Source organism: Pelobates fuscus, chromosome 9 (assembly GCF_036172605.1).
Source record: "Pelobates fuscus isolate aPelFus1 chromosome 9, aPelFus1.pri, whole genome shotgun sequence".
In the NCBI taxonomy this organism is placed as follows: domain Eukaryota; kingdom Metazoa; phylum Chordata; class Amphibia; order Anura; family Pelobatidae; genus Pelobates; species Pelobates fuscus.
The window spans coordinates 89,513,381-89,533,919 of record NC_086325.1 but is presented as its reverse complement, the minus strand read 5'-3'; the positions used below and the strand labels follow the sequence as shown (position 1 = coordinate 89,533,919).

General features: G+C 40.0%; 1 protein-coding gene across 6 annotated transcripts in view; it reads right to left on the bottom strand.

The window, feature by feature from the left end:
- Nucleotides 1-5,277: 5,277 nt before the first annotated feature.
- LOC134572879 (V-set and immunoglobulin domain-containing protein 4-like) overlaps nucleotides 5,278-20,539 on the bottom strand; it is a 45,786-nt gene continuing 30,524 nt past the window's right edge. For 3 of the 6 annotated variants that reach the window (XM_063432158.1, XM_063432161.1, XM_063432159.1), the window contains exons 4-10: nucleotides 19,696-19,761; nucleotides 17,657-17,722; nucleotides 15,692-15,811; nucleotides 9,239-9,343; nucleotides 8,589-8,610; nucleotides 6,735-7,603; nucleotides 5,278-5,714 (exon numbers count right to left, since the gene is read on the bottom strand). In XM_063432158.1, coding sequence (XP_063288228.1) covers nucleotides 7,411-7,603; nucleotides 8,589-8,610; nucleotides 9,239-9,343; nucleotides 15,692-15,811; nucleotides 17,657-17,722; nucleotides 19,696-19,761 — 572 coding nt within the window. In that variant the 3' untranslated portion in view covers nucleotides 5,278-5,714; nucleotides 6,735-7,410. The remainder of the gene's footprint in view (nucleotides 5,715-6,734; nucleotides 7,604-8,588; nucleotides 8,611-9,238; nucleotides 9,344-15,691; nucleotides 15,812-17,656; nucleotides 17,723-19,695; nucleotides 19,762-20,539) is intronic. The other 3 variants (XM_063432163.1, XM_063432162.1, XM_063432164.1) reach the window with 3 other exon arrangements.

Below are 20,539 nucleotides of genomic sequence, written 5' to 3'. Positions count from 1 at the left end.
CACCCGCTTTAAGGACACTCACTGCTATTAGCTTACACTGAAACACTTTTTTTTGTTTTTAAAGGCACGCTATAGTCACACCAGATATGAGTGGTGGCACTGGGCAAGTGGGCACAGTATCCACTGTGAGCCTGACACAGAAGCAGGCAGACAACTTACTGCTCTTCAATGTATTACAGTGAAAAAAAAGTGTTTGTTTTTAAATGCAAGCTTAAGCTATTGTGACACCAGATATGAGTGGTGGCACTGGGCAAGTGGGCACAGTATCCACTGTGAGCCTGACACAGAAGCTGGCAGACAACTAACTGCTATTAGCTTACAGTGAAAAACTTTTTTGTTTTTAAAGGCACGCTATAGTCACACCAGATATGAGTGGTGGCACTGGGCAAGTGGGCACAGTATCCACTGTGAGCCTGACACAGAAGCTGGCAGGCAGGCAACTGCAATTACATTACACAGAAGAAAAAAAAAGCAGACTGATGTTCTAGCCCTAAAAAGGGCTTTTTGGGGTGCTGTTCTTACAGCAGAGATCAGATGAGTCCTTCAGGACTGTGGTGGACACTGAATACCCTAGCCTAGCTATCAATTTCCCTATCTAATGAGCAGCAGCTACACTTTCCCTCCTCTCACTAAGAATGCAGCTTCAGAATGAATCTAAAATGGATGCTGGGGGGGAAGTGGGAGGGTCTGGAAGGGAGGGTCTGCTGCTAATTTGCTGGAATGTGTCTGCTGACCAGCTATTCAATCTATAACAGTGAAAAAAGTGTTTTGGTTTTAAATGCACGCTATTGTGACACCAGATATGAGTGGCAATGTGCACTTGCAGAGGTTGGCAGAGTACACGCTGTAGGCCTGACACACCCGCTTGAAGACAACTAACTGCTATTCAATCTATAACAGTGAAAAAAGTGTTTAGGTTTTAAATGCACGCTATTGTGACACCAGATATGAGTGGCATTGTGCACTTGCAGAGGTTGGCAGAGTACACGCTGTAGGCCTGACACACCCGCTTGCAGACAAGTAACTGCTATTCAACTATAACAGTGAAAAAGTTTTTTTGGTTTGAAATGCACGCTATTGTGACACCAGATAAGAGTGGCAATGTGCACTTGCAGAGGTTGGCAGAGTACACGCTGTAGGCCTGACACCCGCTTGAAGACAACTAACTGCTATTCAATCTATAACAGTGAAAAAAGTGTTTTGGTTTTAAATGCACGCTATTGTGACACCAGATATGAGTGGCAATGTGCACTTGCAGAGGTTGGCAGAGTACACGCTGTAGGCCTGACACACCCGCTTGAAGACAAGTAACTGCTATTCAATCTATAACAGTGCAAAAAGTTTTTTGGTTTTAAATGCACGCTATTGTGACACCAGATATGAGTGGCAATGTGCACTTGCAGAGGTTGGCAGAGTACACGCTGTAGGCCTGACACACCCGCTTGCAGACAAGTAACTGCTATTCAATCTATAACAGTGAAAAAAGTTTTTAGGTTTTAAATGCACGCTATTGTGACACCAGATATGAGTGGCATTGTGCACTTGCAGAGGTTGGCAGAGTACACACTGTAGGCCTGACACCCGCTTGCAGACAAGTAACTGCTATTCAATCTATAACAGTGAAAAAGTTTTTTTGGTTTTAAATGCACGCTATTGTGACACCAGATAAGAGTGGCAATGTGCCCTTGCAGAGGTTGGCAGAGTACACACTGTAGGCCTGACACCCGCTTGAAGACAACTAACTGCTATTCAATCTATAACAGTGAAAAAAGTTTTTTGGTTTTAAATGCACGCTATTGTGACACCAGATATTAGTGGCAATGTGCACTTGCAGAGGTTGACAGAGTACACGCTGTAGGCCTGACACACCCACCTGAAGACAACTAACTGCTATTCAATCTATAACAGTGAAAACTTTTTGGGTTTTAAATGCACACTATTGTGACACCAGATATGAGTGGCAATGTGCACTTGCAGAGGTTGCAGAGTACATGCTGTAGGCCTGACACCCGCTTGCAGACAAGTAACTGCTATTCAATCTATAACAGTGAAAAAAGTTTTTTGGTTTTAAATGCACGCTATTGTGACACCAGATATGAGTGGCAATGTGCACTTGCAGAGGTTGGCAGAGTACACGCTGTAGGCCTTACACACTCGCTTGAAGACAACTAACTGCTATTCAATCTATAACAGTGAAAAAAGTGTTTTGGTTTTAAATGCACGCTATTGTGACACCAGATATGAGTGGCAATGTGCACTTGCAGAGGTTGACAGAGTACACGCTGTAGGCCTGACACACCCACTTGAACACAAGTAACTGCTATTCAATCTATAACAGTGAAAAAAGTTTTTTGGTTTTAAATGCACGCTATTGTGACACCAGATATTAGTGGCAATGTGCACTTGCAGAGGTAGGCAGAGTACACGCTGTAGGCCTGACACACCCGCTTGAAGACAACTAACTGCTATTCAATCTATAACAGTGCAAAACGTTTTTGGGTTTTAAATGCACGCTATTGTGACACCATATATGAGTGGCAATGTGCACTTGCAGAGGTTGGCAGAGTACACGCTGTATGCCTGACAGCCGCTTGCAGACAAGTAACTGCTATTCAATCTATAACAGTGAAAAAAAAGTTTTGGGGTTTTTAAATGCACGCTATTGTGCCACCAGATATGAGTGGCACTGTGCACTGGCAGAGGTTGGCAGAGTACACGCTGTAGGCCTGACACACAGACGCTTGCAGACAACTAACTGCTATTCAATCTATTACAGTGAAAAAAAATGTTTGTTTTTAAATGCAAGCTATTGTGACACCAGATATGAGTGGTGGCACTGGGCAAGTGGGCACAGTATCCACTGTGAGCCTGACACAGAAGCTGGCAGGCAACTGCAATTAGATTACACAAAAAAAGGAAGGAAACTGGCTGCTATTATATTACAGTCAAAAAAGCTTTTTTTTTTTTTTTTAAATGCAAGCTATTGTGACACCAGATATGAGTGGTGGCACTGGGCAAGTGCGCACAGTATCCACTGTGAGCCTGACACAGAAGCTGGCAGGCAGGCAGGCAACTGCAATTAGATTACACAAAAAAGGAAGGAAACTGACTGCTATTATATTACAGTCAAAAAAGTTGTTTTTGGCAAGTGGGCACAGTATATGCTGTGAGCTTGACACACACGCTGGCAGACAACTAACTGCTATTCAATCTATTACAGTCAAAATTGTATATATTTTTTTAAATGTACACTACTGTTACACCAGATATGAGTTGCACTGGTGTGACACTGTGCCCTGGCAGGCCCTGAAACGCACACGTGTGAAGGAAACTGACTGCTATTATATTACAGTCAAAAACGTTTTTTTTTCTTTAAATGCAAGCTATTGTGACACCAGATATGAGTGGTGGCACTGGGCAAGTGGGCACAGTATATGCTGTGAGCCTGACACACACGCTGGCAGACAACTAACTGCTATTCAATCTATTAGAGTCAAAATTGTATTTTTTTTTTTTTTAAATGTACACTACTGTTACACCAGATATGAGTTGCACTGGTGTGACACTGTGCCCAGGCAGGCCCTGAAACACACACGTGTGAAGGAAACTGACTGCTATTATTTCACAGTCAAATTTCTAGTTTTTTTTTTTAATGTACACTACTGTTACACCAGATATGAGTTGCACTGGTGTGACACTATGCTCTGGCAGGCCCTGAAACACACACGTGTGATGGAAACTGACTGCTATTATATTACAGTCAAAAAAGTTGTTGTTTTTTTAAATGCAAGCTATTGTGACACCAGATATGAGTGGTCGCACTGGGCAAGTGGGCACAGTATACGCTATGAGCCTGACACACACGCTGGCAGGCAGGCAACTGCAATTAGATTACACAGAAAAAAAAAGCAGACTGATGTTCTAGCCCTAAAAAGGGCTTTTTGGGGTGCTGTAGATATGTATTTTGTTTGTACCCTCTCGGTAAAGTAATACTTCCTGATATTATTTTTAAACCTTTGTCCCTCTAATTTAAGACTATGTCCTCTTGTTGTGGTAGTTTTTCTTCTTTTAAATATAGTCTCCTCCTTTACTGTGTTGATTCCCTTTATGTATTTAAATGTTTCTATCATATCCCCCCTGTCTCGTCTTTCCTCCAAGCTATACATGTTAAGATCCTTTAACCTTTCCTGGTAAGTTTTATCCTGCAATCCATGAACCAGTTTAGTAGCCCTTCTCTGAACTCTATCTAAGATATCAATATCCTTCTGAAGATATGGTCTCCAGTACTGCATACAATACTCCAAGTGAGGTCTCACCAGTGTTCTTTACAATGGCATGAGCACTTCCCTCTTTCTACTGCTAATACCTCTCCCTATACAACCAATCATGTATTTATGGACCTTGATATGTGCACTGGAGCACAGTCATGCTGGAATATAAAAGGGTCTTCCCCCAAACTGTTCCCACAAAGTTGGAAGCATAGCATAGTCCAAAATGCCTTATTATGCTGATGCATTAATATTTCCTTTCTCTGGCAGTAAGAGGCCTAGTAAAACACATGGAAAAACAGCCCCATACCATTATCCTTTTTCACCAAACTTTATAGTTGGCACAATGCAGTCAGGCAGGTAATGTTCTCCATGCATCCACCAAACCTAGACTAACCCATCAGACTGTCAAATAGAGATGCGTGATTCATCACTCCACAGAAAATGTTTCCACTGCTCCAGAGTCCAGTGACAGAGTGCTTTACACCACTAGATCCAATGCTTGGCATTGTACTTGGTGGTGTAAGGCTTGCATGAAGCTGATCAGCTATGGAAATACATTACATGAAGCTACTGACACACAGGTTCTGTGCTGATATTAATGCCAGTGGAAGTTTGGACCTCTTCAGCTATGGAATCAGCAGAGCACTGGCAACTTTTACGCACCGTGTGCCTCGTCACTTGGTGACCCCACTCTGTGAGTTTATGTGGGCTTCTGCTTTGTGGCTGAGATGCTGCTGCTTCAAAATGCTTTCCAATAATTACTTACACTTGGGGAGGTGTTGGCATTCCTAAATCATTTCATAAAAGTAATGACTTCTCTGGAAATAGGCACTTTAATGAATTGGCACAAGAGGAGCCTCCTCATCACCCTTAAAGCACTTCAGCAAGCTGAGGAAGAGGGACAATCTGTCAGGTGATCAGGAGGACTGAGGAATAATTAATTACAAGCATCTATTAACGTTTTAAGTTTTTAGTGGTATCTATAACAACAATGAGGATCAAGAACTTGACAAACAAGTTTAATTTATTGATAAACAATGTAAAGACTAGCAAAGGGAGTACATATATTATTTAAAACCTCATATTACATCTTTCTTATAGCCTTCTATTTAGATGTTTTCGCTAAAAAAGGAACATATTGCATGGAATTATGAGGATGAAATGACAAGGTCCCAGAACACTCCCTTTTCACTTGCATGTCCAGGTTACTACACAAAGATGGGCACATGATATGTCAAATGTATTGCCTGACTTGGATTACACACTTTCTGAAACTGGAATATGCCAAGTGAGAATGTTGAAATGTTTTCTTTGAAGACTAAAGTTTAATATATTTATGAGGTATGCAACCTAAATTGAATTATACAACATGAAACCAGTGTTGTGACTGTCCCACAGCCTAACCAGGACCTTAATGAGTTAAAGACTATATTGTCAATTACACTGTAACGGATCACCTGGCACCCCGACTGGGTACCTCCGTTAAAGGATGCTCCTAGCGTTTCCTGAGGACTCCAAGCACTGCAGCAGACACCACGACCACCGAATTAGAGAAGCGTATAAATCCCCTCAAGCATATGAATGCTGTAGACAATTGAATAGGAAACCATACGAATAGGTTTACACTCCTAGCAGTCAAACTGGAACAGCATACAATAAATCCTCCCCCAATAATGAGACGACACTTCACTTTGAGGGTTAAGCAGGAACTGAGGCTGGCACTCCCAGCCTGGTTTTTATTACAGTTGTTGAGAATACAGGACCGCCCACAGGGAGGGACAAAACAACCAATCAATCTGTACAATACACACAGACACTCCCACACAAAATCCTCCCCTCTGCCTGTAATAGGATTACTGAACACAATGGGTAATCTCATTATCACAGGCAGAAGAATACATATTTATGAAACATATCACAGGGACCCCAAAACATGCAATAACCCCATATAAAGTATATCCTCAGAACCAGGGGATCTGGGTGAACCACATATCCAAAATTCACCCAGATCCATTCAGTAGTTTGGAAGATAAAGTTTAATGCAGATTCTGTAGAACATATACAGATTATATAAAAAATAATTACTGTATAATGTGTCCCCTGTTGTATAGTTTAAAACTACTGCACAATGTCGTTGTGTACCACATACCGGCGAGATGGCACCGTGTAGAAAAGTCACAACAATGTCTGTGAGTTAAAATGGCCGCCATCCATTGTTATCACCATGTGCTTCATCCATTGTTCTCACCATGTGCCTCTGATACATGAAATGGTGGCCACCCAGTAACTCCACAGTATGTCCCCAGATGGTTTTTAAAGGGCCAGCAGCAGCACCATACAAATCCAATATGCCCAAATATTGTACTTGAAGGGCCAAATAACCCAGGGGCCATAGTCAGCAGGTAGGAGGCGGGCAAACAGGCTTCTCCAATGCCCAGTGGCGAGGTTGGTTTCGCCACATACACCTACCGCAGAAAACGAGCAGTATGAAAGGGGCACTCCAGACTGTATTGTATCCATTATTTTTTACTTTGAAAAAGCATTAAATTATATACAAACAAGCATTAATTAAAAATATACATTTGAAGTCCCTGCCTTCTGCAAATCTACTTGCTTGGAGTTTCTGCAAACCAGGAAGTGGCTCAACCAACCATGATGCTTACTTAACTTTCTATGGTTCTGCTGAACCTATCTTATACGAAGTATTTTGTTACCTTTGGTAGCTTTCTAATGTATAAATCATGACGTCATTTTCATCAGTATTTTTGGACCCAAAAAAGTAGAAATACAGCAACAGTTGAAAAGGAGAGGCAGAAAAGGTCTTGATGAGCAAAATGTTTATATATGTCTTCCGAACTCCTAAAGAGCCTAGATAGATAGGTGACTTTAACCTGGGACTTATGAACAATATGTGTGGTGACCATTGTGCATAAATGCATATAGATAACTGCTTATGTTGTCTACCAGGAAACTTGAAATTATATTATAAAAAACACAATATTGTTCTGCTGATAACAGAATATTTGATATTTAACGTTATCACTCTATCAGTCTTTTGAGGCAATACTTTGTTTTATTTGTAATACGTGATTTTGTGGCATCCTTGGAAAATATCACAAGGGCAGGGTGTTTAATTTGTCTAGATGTTATTTTGTTTTTCTGTTAGAAGAAATTCATAATCATTTTCCTGTATAGCGTTAAAGTTCTGGTATTCAGTGTTATCTGTAGGTGGTTCATAATGATTCAAAAGTATTGAACACTGACTGGCACCAGGCTGGCATTGGTATGTAGTTGTTGTTGCGCTAGCTATGTCTTCAGCCAGTTGGCTCATACTAGGAAAGAAAAGTGAAAATAAACTGCATGCAGAAAAACATTTATTAAACTTTTACTTTGAACATGAATCTTGCATATACAGCATGTTCTATGTCTATTGTAAGGCTTTACTGAAAATCACTATAATTTTAGTAATTTATTGTATGGTAATCATAATGACTTTGAGTTTGACAGTGTTTTTCACTAAAGTCTGAATGACCCCTTACTCAATGCTTTCCTATGGGGATCTTTTTTGACGCTGGACTCCATGAGGACGTCCAGCACCAAATAAGTGCGATTTACTTAGTGTAAATCGCGGAAGCGGCCTCTAGTGGCTGTCAGGGAGACAACCACTAGAGGCTGGATTAACCCTTTTCAGCTGCAGGGTTACAAATAGGGGGACCTGAGACCCAGGCTACTTCATTGAGCTGAAGTGGTCTGGGTGCCCATAGTGGTCCTTTAAATAACAAAGGGAACATGGAAAAGGTTTCTCAAATGCCCTCACCTATGGGCATCTGCTGAGTGCTTTAAATTTAATAATGGGGGGTGGACAGGTTAGACAGGAGGGTGGACAGGTCCCCCCACTCGTGGTCAGCAGGTGGGTGCCATTTCTTGAAATAAATAGGAGGACCTAATCTCCCCCAAGCCCAACTCAATGGCATTGGGTGGAGGCTATTAACTTAATAATAAATGGGAGGGATCTAATGTTCCTCCAGCACAAAGCCATGAGTGGCAGGCACAGGCTATTCATTTAATAATCAAGAGGAGACATATTATTGCCTCAGCCCCCACCCATGGGTGATGAGTGGTAGATGCTGATAAAATATAGGACTGGGTGGCAATAGCTGCAGCTAGTTCTGCTGCTTGAATAATTACTTGACCATTCTGCTGATAGAATTAAAATAACCCCTAAATGTGTTCATTCGATAACGATAGCTATATAGCATCCAGAGAAATAGAGACTAATAAATGTATTTTCCTAAAATTGGATCTATTTTAACTTACGTGAGAACGCCGACATTGTCATCTGAAAATAAAAATAAAAGGAAAAATATCAACATACATAGAAAGGACAGAGAAATAAGAAAATACTAACTTTTTATTTGGCTTTTCCCCACAATGGTTAACTGCTCCAAAGCGATTATAGGAATATCATAAAATCAAATTGAATATATAAATTATCTTTTTGGCGTACATTTATTAGTTTAAGTGCAAATTTCTGGTAAACGGACAAGTTAAAAAAAAATCCACCTTATTTAAATTGTGGATGGTAAAGTGAGTGATTATATGGGAGTGTGTGTCTGTATGAATCTCACTATGCGATGGTATGAAACAGGATGGGTGTATATGACATTGTGCATGACAAGTGAATTCAATTAAATGGGGTCTGGTGACAGAGACACAGTGGCTTCATTTTATAGCCATACTCTCCATAAGCAAGTTGGCTGGAAAAATGTAAGTAGAATCCACAATAATTGTAGACAGAGTAAATTCACCTTCAAAGGTGAGGCACTTGGGTACATTTTACTTCATGCTCATCCCTAACTATTTACTGTAACTTCGTGAGAGGCTAAACAATCGTACATCATACAACAAGATAGGGATAGAGGTGAAGCTAGATAGTAAGTATAATATGCTGTGATCTTGCAACTTACCTTTTTTTGCATTCCTTTGTTTGATTACAATAACAATTAGAACCATTGTTGATATAAAGCAGACCAGTCCAAATATTAGCACGATATAAAGAGGGCCTCCAAACCCTGCATTAAACAAGACAGAGTGAAAGGACTATCAAGCTTATCCACTTAGTATTATGTGGATTAATAAATCAAACATTTCAACATTCGGTCATTGCTTTTGGACACATGATTTTAAGCCTTTATTGACATAGTCTGTAGCACAACATTATAGGAGTTATTTAACCCATTAAGTACGCAGCTTCAAATACTGGACTTTCCCTTAAGGACACAAGCCATTTTTGCATTTTTTGCTGTTTGTATTCAAATGCATTTTGCATCTCTGTCATTTATTGTGCCTACACATATAATATACCGTTTTTTTAGAGGGCAAAAAGGGCATTCATTTGAGGTCATATATACATAGATAAATTCTCATTAAATATAAAACAAATGCCAAAAAATGAACTAAACAAACACTTTTTTTAACAGTTTTGGCAATAATAGCGTGTGCATAATATGTCCAGCTTAGAAAAAGTAATTCAAAATAAATTTGTTTGTGTCTTGATTTTTTAGACTACATAATGTTTATAGGATTTCAGCTTATTTTGAAAGTTACAGGTCACAAAATACAAGGACTAAAATAAAATGTCAATGTGAAACAATTTAAGAAGTTTGTAGGCTTGTCTTGTAGGTTTAGTAGCCATCCCAGAAAACAAAATTGACACAAAAGTATATATTTATATAAAGTAGATATCAAAGGTTATTTAACTAAGGTTACTTTGACACTTTTTACGTAGCCATTTCACTACCAATCTCTGCTAAATATTGGGGTAAAATTGTGTTCTGTATTCTGTGAAGCTACAATGCCATATAAGACAAGGTTATTTAAGTTTCTATAGTTTAAATTTTCATAGATGGATATGATGGGCCTATGTCTCATTTTGGGGTATTATAGTTGTTTGACTGTTCAAATAACCCCACAAAGGGCTTCCATTTGATAAAGCAGTCACCCTCAGGTATCTTATATTGTGTATATTGTGCCTTAACTTGTAACCATTTTTTCACCAATTTATGTCAATGTTTGTGGTGAGTGGAAAGAAAATGTAATTTTTACATACATGTTGCATTTTTAGAGAGTATTTCTTACACTTGATAAGTGCCCCTGTCATAAAATCCCCCAAACTATGCTCAGTTACATCTTCTGAGTAAAACAATATGCCCAATATATGACCTAGACACTGTTTTATGAAGTTATGGTGCTGTCAAAGAGAAGTGACAAGTTCAGGTTTTTAAGTGTGAATTTTCATGGAGGGTTTTGATGCGTCCGTGTCCCACTTTGGAGCAGTTGAGCAGGCTACATATTCCAGCTACATCATAAAGGCATACCATTTATTAAAAAAAGACATCCCAGGGTATTTCAGAAGGCATATTTTGAACCTTAGCGTGGGATAATTTTTCAGCTTGCTTGTATCAAGTGTAGTGGTAATAAGCATTTTATCTGCCTTTTTGACACACAAAGTGAGTTTGCACAGAATATTGTGCAAACCTTATGTGTGCTACGACTGTTTAATACGTCATATGTCGCTCAGCTATGTTATCTGAGTACAGCAATACCCCTGCTAGGTATATGTGAACATTAAAGGGGCACATTTGAGACACAGACAGTTTTTTTCTAACTTTGAAGTTTTATGCTGTGTCCGTGTTCTATTTCGGAGTAGTTTAGCTGGTTGGTTATTTAAACTTTCCCACAAACGCATACTATTTTTTAACGAATACACCCTGGGGTATTTCAAAAGTCATATTTTGAACCTTAGAGTGGGATCATTTTTTCGCTAGTTTGTTCCAGGTGTAGTGGTAGGCATTTGTAATGTATTTTTTGTTTTTTACTCTGTTAACCTTTTTTTTTACCTTAAATTTTCTTTACACTTTTTTTTACACTTTTAAAATTTGTATAAACTTTTTTTTACCGTTAACCCCTAACTAGCAGTACGCAGCACTTACAGTAAATTCCCCAATTTACCATAACTCCCACCCACCCCATCTAGCAAAATATATAATTGAAAAATATTAAAATTAATGAAATAAATTGAACCAGTGAGGGCAAAAAAAAAATCAAATCACAGTATAATACTGTGATCTGTATTTTGATCACTGTAGGCAGTGATCAACTGGCAGGGAAGGGGTTAATTTTTATTAGGACTAAAGTGGGGTGGGATTTTTTTTTACTTTTTTCAAATGTAACAAAAACATTTTTTTTGTTACTTTTTAAAGCTTTTAAAAAACTTTTAATGTTAACCCTTAGCTTTTAATGTTAACCCCTAGCTAACACCAAATTCCCCAATTCCCCACTAACTTCCACCCACCCCAGATAGCTAAATATATTTAAATATTTAAATTAATTAATAAAATAAATTTAAGGGGTTAAAAAAAAAAATTCAGATCACAGTACAATGTCATCCCTGCCAATTGATCACTGAAGTCCATGATCAATTGGCATCGAAGGGGTTGATTTTTATTTAAAATGGGTAAAGGGAGGGTGGGATTTTAAACTAACTTTATTTTTTTCACACAGGGAGATCACTGCTGATCCATCTGCCTGAACTTCACACTGAACGCGAAAGCACAGAGAGGTGGATCAGAAGTCCCTGCAGAGTGATCACAGCTGCAGGGACAGCGTGATCGGGTGCTCCCGGTCTGCCTCGAATACCAAGGCAGACAGGAGGAGTGTTAACCCCACGATCACCGCAATTGTGATGATCTGGGGTTAACTTTAGTAAATTACGCAAAGTTTCCGTCATGCGCCCTTAACGGGAAGTCTGCCTTGACAGAAAAATTCCGTCAAGCATCATTAAGGGGCTAATGTAGTATGGTGAATGTTTAGAATTTTGATCATAATAGCGGGTTTGAAAAAATGTGATCTAAATCAGATCTATTTCTAACTTTATTCTTTTTGCCTCAATTTAGCAAATTTGGCTTTCAAATAACAATGCATTATATATGGCTAAGTCAGATTTGAACTTGCTAAATATTTATGATATGCATGTAATATATCTAAAATATAGGGGTGTAAAAAATACCCCTTTCTGTCTCATTACAGATACCTTTGCCAGAAGCTCAAGGAAGCAGGCTGAAGGGTCAGTGTTAGGACCCGCTTAGGGGGGTCTGCCTTGACGTTGGCAGGCGGGCATTCCCTCCAACGGCCATTGGAGCAACTAAATGACCTCCATTTGTCTAAATATACATAGGGATTATGGAGAAAGCGCAGGTAACAATTTATTTTCTTTGGTTTTTACTATATATTGGGGCTGATGTGTATTGTAGTCCTTGCTGCTGGCCCAGCAGTAATGGGACTAAGCGCAGGACTTCTCTTTTTGTATTTGTATTTACTTTGTATCACACAGCCTGGTTACAATGCTGCTGCCCATCCCATGTGTTCCCTATTAAGGGTTAATAAGTATAGGGGTGTATATAAAAAACACCCCTTTCTGTCTCATTAGAGATATCTTTGCCAGAAGCTCAAGGAAGCAGGCTGAAGGGTCAGTGTTAGGACCCGCTTAGGGGGGTCTGCCTTGACGTTGGCAGGCGGGCATTCCCTCCAATGGCCATTGGAGCAACTAAATGACCTCCATTTGTCTAAATATACATAGGGATTATGGAGAAAGCGCAGGTAACAATTTATTTTCTTTGGTTTTTACTATATATTGGGGCTGATGTGTATTGTAGTCCTTGCTGCTGGCCCAGCAGTAATGGGACTAAGCGCAGGACTTCTCTTTTTGTATTTGTATTTACTTTGTATCACACAGCCTGGTTACAATGCTGCTGCCCATCCCATGTGTTCCCTATTAAGGGTTAATAAGTATAGGGGTGTATATAAAAAACACCCCTTTCTGTCTCATTAGAGATATCTTTGCCAGAAGCTCAAGGAAGCAGGCTGAAGGGTCAGTGTTAGGACCCACTTAGGGGGGTCTGCCTTGATGTTGGCAGGCGGGCATTCCCTCCAATGGCCATTGGAGCAACTAAATGACCTCCATTTGTCTAAATATACATAGGGATTAAGGAGAAAGCGCAGGTAACATTTTCTTTTCTTTGGTTTTTACTATATATTGGGGCTGATGTGTATTGTAGTCCTTGCTGTTGGCCCAGCAGTAATGGGACTAAGCGCAGGACTTCTCTTTTTGTAAATATATCTAAAATATCTATAATATTGCATATTTGGCTGGTCCTTCAAAAGAGCATCAAATTGCATTGCTTTACAATTAATGGAACGATTTATCTGTCTGTTCATATGTTGTGTAATGTTATAACATGACATTATTATAGTTTTGAATGATTCTGTAGCAGAATGTTTGAATGATTCAGTAGCAGAACTAATAAACGGATGACTCTGGTGCAAGATTTGTTTTGGGCACCCTACCATTCCAAACAATTAACACTTAATCTCCCCAAAATGTCCCAACTTGCTACTGCCAAAAAATCTACTCTATGGTCACATTGCTATACATCCCCATGCCAGTTTACCCTCTACTTTACCCAATTTAGATTGACACATTTCCTTGACAACTAACCATCTTTCTGCCTAAATTAGATTTTAATACATTACCTTGCCTATGAATCCACTCTTTTCCCAAATTAGATTTTTCACTTTTGCCTGCTGACCTATAACCCAGCTTCCTAATTTAGATAGACACATTCCCTTGCCAATCAAAAAACTTCCTCCTCCAAATATGTGGTCACATTACTCTTCCAATTAACCCCTTCCCCCCAAATAGATCTTATCATTCCCATTATAATTACTATTCATATACTGCAGTAAGGCCCTATCCTGACTCCTAAAGTGCTAGGCCCAGTCATATTTCTGACCTCACTGCCTAACAGACTTAACCTAGCCCTGACTGAATTGGTCCAACTGGTGGCTCAGTAGGGCAATTGGCAGTTTGCAAAGACACACAGAAAATTTAGTTTAGACCACGCAAGGTGCCTTTGCATGGCACTCAAGGCTGCCAGAGACAAATCGGCAATGCCCTATCAGGAGTCCTAGTGGGACTCCAGATATCTGCTAGCTGAAACCAAGTGGTGATTGAAGGTGGTGAGGGACAATCCTCAATTATGCATTGCCGCACTTAGAGGAATAGATCTCAGACCACGTCCTCCCAGCACTTGTGAATGTGAATTTGCAATGGAGTAGAGCAGTCCACAGTAGCTATATCAGCTCCTGTCCTTGACCTGCACCCAGCCAGCCTGGTTACCACTGGACCCCAGGGAAGCCACCCTCACAGCTAGATACTTAATAGAGCTGCAGAAGAGGCTTCCCCCCTCATACAAATAATACAAACAGCCCACAGACAAACACACACAGTCCCTAAAAAAACAACAACACCAATGACAATCCACATACATTTACACAACCCCACAAGCAGGCTCCCATGCAATACCACAAACAGCCCCACAAATACACACACCACAGAACACCCTATGTGACATATCACCCACACACACAATTACACAACCCACATTCATAGGTATCATACACAATACCACAATATACTCATGAACATATATTTTTTAGCAGCCCACAAACGCACAATTACAACGCTTGGTAGCAAATGCTGCACCCATAAATAACACAAGTAAAATATGACATACGCACCCCAATTGTCAAAAATAGGACAAGCATGCCAAGGAACTTCAAGATCTTGCTTTGGCACTGTACTAGTAAAATGATGCCCAGGCACTCTCCATGCAGCTCCCACACACACCTTCCATATAGTATGCATTGAGACCACATGTTTGAAATTTTCAAACTACTTTTACCACCCTTCCCAGCCAGGCATCAAGACCCAGTCATCTTCTTTTGACAGACAGGTTGACTCACTCAGCCACCACAGGGAATGGCTCATTCATGTTCTGCAGACCCAAGGCCACACCAGAGTAGACTGAAGCAGTTGCTTCCTCCATCATCTCACGAAGAAGGCAGCATGTATTCTGGAGTGAGAAGGGGCAATCTAGATGGAGGCTGTAATTGGCTCAGAATCTTCTGCTTCATGATGCTCATGATATTAATAAAGAAGCCAGGTGTGCTCTAACCTCAGCTCACCACTGCTGGTGTCCTCACTGCTCTCCCTTCCCTGATGGGTGGCCAAGAGTGGGTAACCTAAACTTTAATGGGCCTCATGTCCCATTGCACCTGCTGCATCTGCAATAGTTCCTCCCCATGTTAATTCACTAAAAATGAACTGTAGTGAACCAAAACCGATTTGCAAAATTTCAGAAACAATACCTAATTTAGAAAGATTCTGCAATTCATTTATTATTACAGGTATTGCAATGAATTGAAACCCAAATTTCTACATTTAGTCTGAAATAGCAATATGTGTTTAGTGAATATTCCCCATTAAAATGTCACCAAAATGCACCACTACTGGCAATTACCTGTTAATCCTGCCATTTGGTTGTGCGGAAGTGATGCTGTGACTGTCCTGGGATGTGGATTCATTTCCCGAGAATTGGTGTGTGGGAACTTTGTAGTTCTGCCTTTTGTGGGTGCATTTTCTAATATTTATGGAAATTAAACAAAAACACATATGTTCAAAACAACATAAGCAATGTTAAAAATAATTTATATAGGTTATCTACTTATATAATTCGGGATATTTAAAACAGTGCACCCTTCAAACATTATTTTTCCTGGTAAAGGCCTCCATAAAAGTATGCTTTATAGAAAGATATTCATCAAGGCATGCTGAATTTGATGCTGACCTAAAGACAAGTCTAAACCTTGCAAAAATAACAACAAATAGATGACAGACATGTTTTATGCATCAAGTCATGTGCATCAATAATAACAAAGTACAGTAAACCATTTGCTGCTGTATGGGGTCAATCGGACTGCAAAATCCAGACATTATTGATAGAAATCTCTGGACCAATTGCTGTTGGATCACTAAAATTGGGACCAAGTAACTTAGTTGAAACCTCTGGGCCCGGATATGCTAGTTCTGCCAGCGGGCAAATAGTTAAAAAAAAACAAAACATTGGAGGTGCAAGGGTTAATTATGCGGTGGCTGGACAATGCTTAGACAGAAAAGAATATCGCAGTATATGCCATATCCTTTCTGTCTAATTATTACACAAGGTCTTGGGAATCCTTGTATTGTATACAGCAGCCCCCACTAATTCATTGCACTATAGCGAGCGCCTATAACTTCTGTTTTTCTTGTATTCTTTGATTCCCATATAGGCAACCCTATAAATAACAAATATGACACTATTTGAATATTGTGACAACTACACTATAGACATCAATGATGTCTTTAATGAATTAGAAGGCTCAGGAGATGTACATATTAATGATCCCTTAATCATATTTGATCATCTCCAAGAACTCCTCAAAGAACTTAAATTTTCACTAACCAAAGAAATGAAACTCAGGTGGGAGATAGCCACCTTAACTAAGTATGTGGATAACAAAATTACCCCTAGAGGTTTAAAATGCCCACATCAGACACAGATAACGTAAATTTTATGGAAGAATGGTACAACCATTTGGAATTTTGCACTCTTGGTTTAATGGGGAGTTTAATTAAGGTAAAAAAAAAGCAATTTAGATTGGCGCAGTATATGCCATATCCTTTTTTGTCTAATTGTCTTGGGAATCCTTGTATTGTATACAGCGGCCCCCACTAACTCATTGCACTACAGCGAGCCACTATAACTTTTGTTTTTCTTGGACAATGCTTGCTAGCCAACCACCACATTAAAAAGGTAAGTAAAATAAATAAAAATCCTATGTAGGTTGATAAGACCTCCATGTTGCTATAATAGAGATTTTAAACCTTAATTTGCCCCCATCTGCCATCTGGCAGGTGGGGGCATGACTACTGAACATGAGGATGGGGCCTGTTATATAGTGGGGGCTTTGGGTGGGGCTACTTTAAACATTCATGGGGAAGGTGACATGGGGTACCTCCCTGATCTACATCCACTGGCGACAGGTGTCCCTGCCACCACTTGAAGCTATCTGGACTCTGACTGTTTCTTTCCAGATCTCATACCCAGGTAAATTATTACATCATGTGTGCATGTGCAGTGCTGTAACTACTTGTCATAGAGATCATTGTATTTAATGATTCTATATGAACATAGAATCATTGGCAGGTTGTGGTGACCAGCACGCATGTGCCTACAGTCCCCAATGCTCTTCTGTGAGGAGAAACAACTCCAAAATGACGTCTCATGAGAAGGAGCGGGTGACTGCACCTGAGGGACACTTGCCGCTGGGGAAAAGGTAGGTAAATTACAGTGCACATAGGTGGGGATTAAAACTAACTAGGGATGTAAAGACTTGATTTGTATTTCTAACACTATATTATCTCTTTAATAAGGACACTGACCTACCTGTCATTATTTTGGGTTTGGACTCGGTAATTATTTGCACCTTTGGCTTCACTGTGGAGGGAAATTCTGGAATTTGATAGAAACAAAAAGTGCACAAATATTACTTTATATGATCAGGGCCGGACTGAGGATACAAAGCAGCCCTGGAAACAAAAATCTATGCCAGCCCCATAAGCCATTGTGCCTTGTATTGTGTGTAATATATATCCAGGGCAAACACACACACACACACACACAAAACTCACTCACTAGCAGCCACACTCACAAGCTCACTCACTAGCAGCCACACACACATGCAAACAAGCTCACTCACTAGCAGCCACACACACACACGTTCAATCACTAGCAGACACACACAAACACATACACACACACACACAGTCTAAGCCAGCATCACACTAAGCAAGCATCAGTCTAAGCCGGAATCAGACTAATCCACCAACGACCTAAGGCCTGTTCAATCTAAGCCAGCATTATTTCCTGCAGGGCTGCATCACCTGGCAATGAAACGGTGCTGGGTTAAATACACTTTCAGACAACGATATAGAGCTGAGTTCGGTGACACACGACTAGTTGTCATGGTGTGCACAGTACATTACATTAGGGTGTGACTATCACCGTCTAAACTTCACTTCAAAAATACTCATTTACAAAAGGAGGTATATGGAAATATGTTGGGTTTTTAGCTCCAGTGATAACAAGGTGAGCAGAGAAATACTGATACATACAGAGTGTGTTACATGAAAACAGAGAGCTAACTCACACTCTCCTAACAGTGCCCCTGGAGACCCAGCCAGGGGACAGGGGAGACAAGTTGGCCATGCACTCAGCCACTCACTAGCAGGCACACACACACACACGCAAGCTCACTCACTAGCACACACATACACACACACACACACAAGTTCACTCACTAGCAGGAACACACAAGCTTACCAGGCACTGGTAGGTGAAGTTGCCATATTGTGGCCTCTTCCTTCCTGCAAGGTCATCAACATGTGTGGGGGCGGAGCTTGCATGCAGGAGGCAGAGCTTCCATTCAGAAGGCGGGGCATGCGGATGAAATTGCTGTAAATTTTGAAGGGAGACTGTAAGGTCTCCCCCTGGCCACCAGCAGCCTAATTGCAGCCGCACCAGCCCCCAGCTCCTCCATCTTTACTCCTCCCTCTTTACTTATGCTAATGTCATTGAAATTATTTTCCCTTTGGACTGTGCCAGGGTATGTCAGTCCGATGGGAAATTAATTTCAATGACATTAGCATGATGATTTGGGCTGTCAGCCCGGCCCCAGGTGCCGCGGTCCACTGGGAAATTTCCCGGTATCCCAGTGGGCCAGTCCGGCCTTGCGATTGATACATACATAATTTAAAACTTGTACATTGCGAAGTTATAATAATGCACAGTGAAATATGTGGACATATTCTTTATAATTTAAACTAGCTGTTTTTGAATAATAGAATACAATTTCAGTGTTGCTGAAATAAGTAATATGGACAAGTGGTTTACTATGTTTTAATGAAGGTAAAATACAAATAGTCTTAAAAAGAAGGTTTCTTTTTTACAGATAGGGAAAATGGCAATATATGACTCGTTCAAATATATAGTCTTCTGGAAGGAAAAAGAATCCTACCTAATTGGACACTCAAAACACTCTCAAGAACTTCCCGAGAATTGAAAGATTTGCTTTCAGACGACTTCCTTGCATCATGACCAATGCAATAAATTGTAGTAGTGCACAGAGCATTCATTTAAATGAATGGTTTGGGATGTAAATATGTCCAATGTCTCAATAGTCACAACTTAAAAGTTCACTGCTATTGTGAAAACAGGTTTGCATCAATGAAATGACATTTATATGCATTCATCGTGCTTAATGCAGATTTTAGGATAAGCCAGTGAACAAAAAATGGCATAGCTATATATAGATAGATAGGCAGAGTAGAGAGGAGAGAGAGAGCTATGTAGTTTTTATATCTCAAACCTGATATATATCTCAAACCTGCATGGTTCACTCTCTCTAAATACATACACTCACTTACTTGTCATAATGTTGGTTTTGGACTCCGTAGTTATTTTCACCTTTGGATTTACTGTGGGTGGAAATTCTGCAATTTGTTAAGAACAAAAAGTGTCTGTCATATATATTTGTGGCCAAAGTAACCTCACGACGGGCTCTTGGAGGAGCCTGCTGGCCAGCCTCCTACCTCAGGACTATGGCCCCTGTAAAAGACCTTTGCCCCTGCATGTTTAACAGGCTCTTTTTAGCAAGCTGAGGTGCTTTGGGAGTCTGCAGTGTCCCTTTAAGCAGCTGCTATTATTCTATAGGGGGCTCATTAACAGTATATGCAGCTGGTAATTGTCTATTACTAATGGAATAATGTTTATGTTGGGAAATAGCCACTACCTGCTAACAGCAGTGAGATACATTTTAGTGAATGGTGGGTGACTGGTAAAACATACAGATAACATTGGAGTGAGCCCTATGAGTTACTGTGTTTCAACAATGTAGACTTTAAATTATCTATGGATTACATTTAATCAGGCTTTCCTTATCTTTGGTTTGAAACCTGCTTTAGTGACATATGACAGAATACAATTTGAGTGTTATAAAAGCTAGTCAATAGAAATGGGAATAGAATATGGTGCTTTTCTTTTCTTAAACATGTTTTATACATTGTGGCCTATGTTACAATTCAGCATTGGAAATAAACTGATAATTTTTTTATGACTCTCGCTTGGAACTGAGCATGAGTCACAGTGAAGGAAAAAAGTATTTGATCCCCTGCTGATTTCGAACGTTTGCTCACTGGCAAAGAAATGACCAGTCTATAGATTTAATGGTAGGTGTATTTTAACAGTGAGACAGAATAACAAAAAATAAAT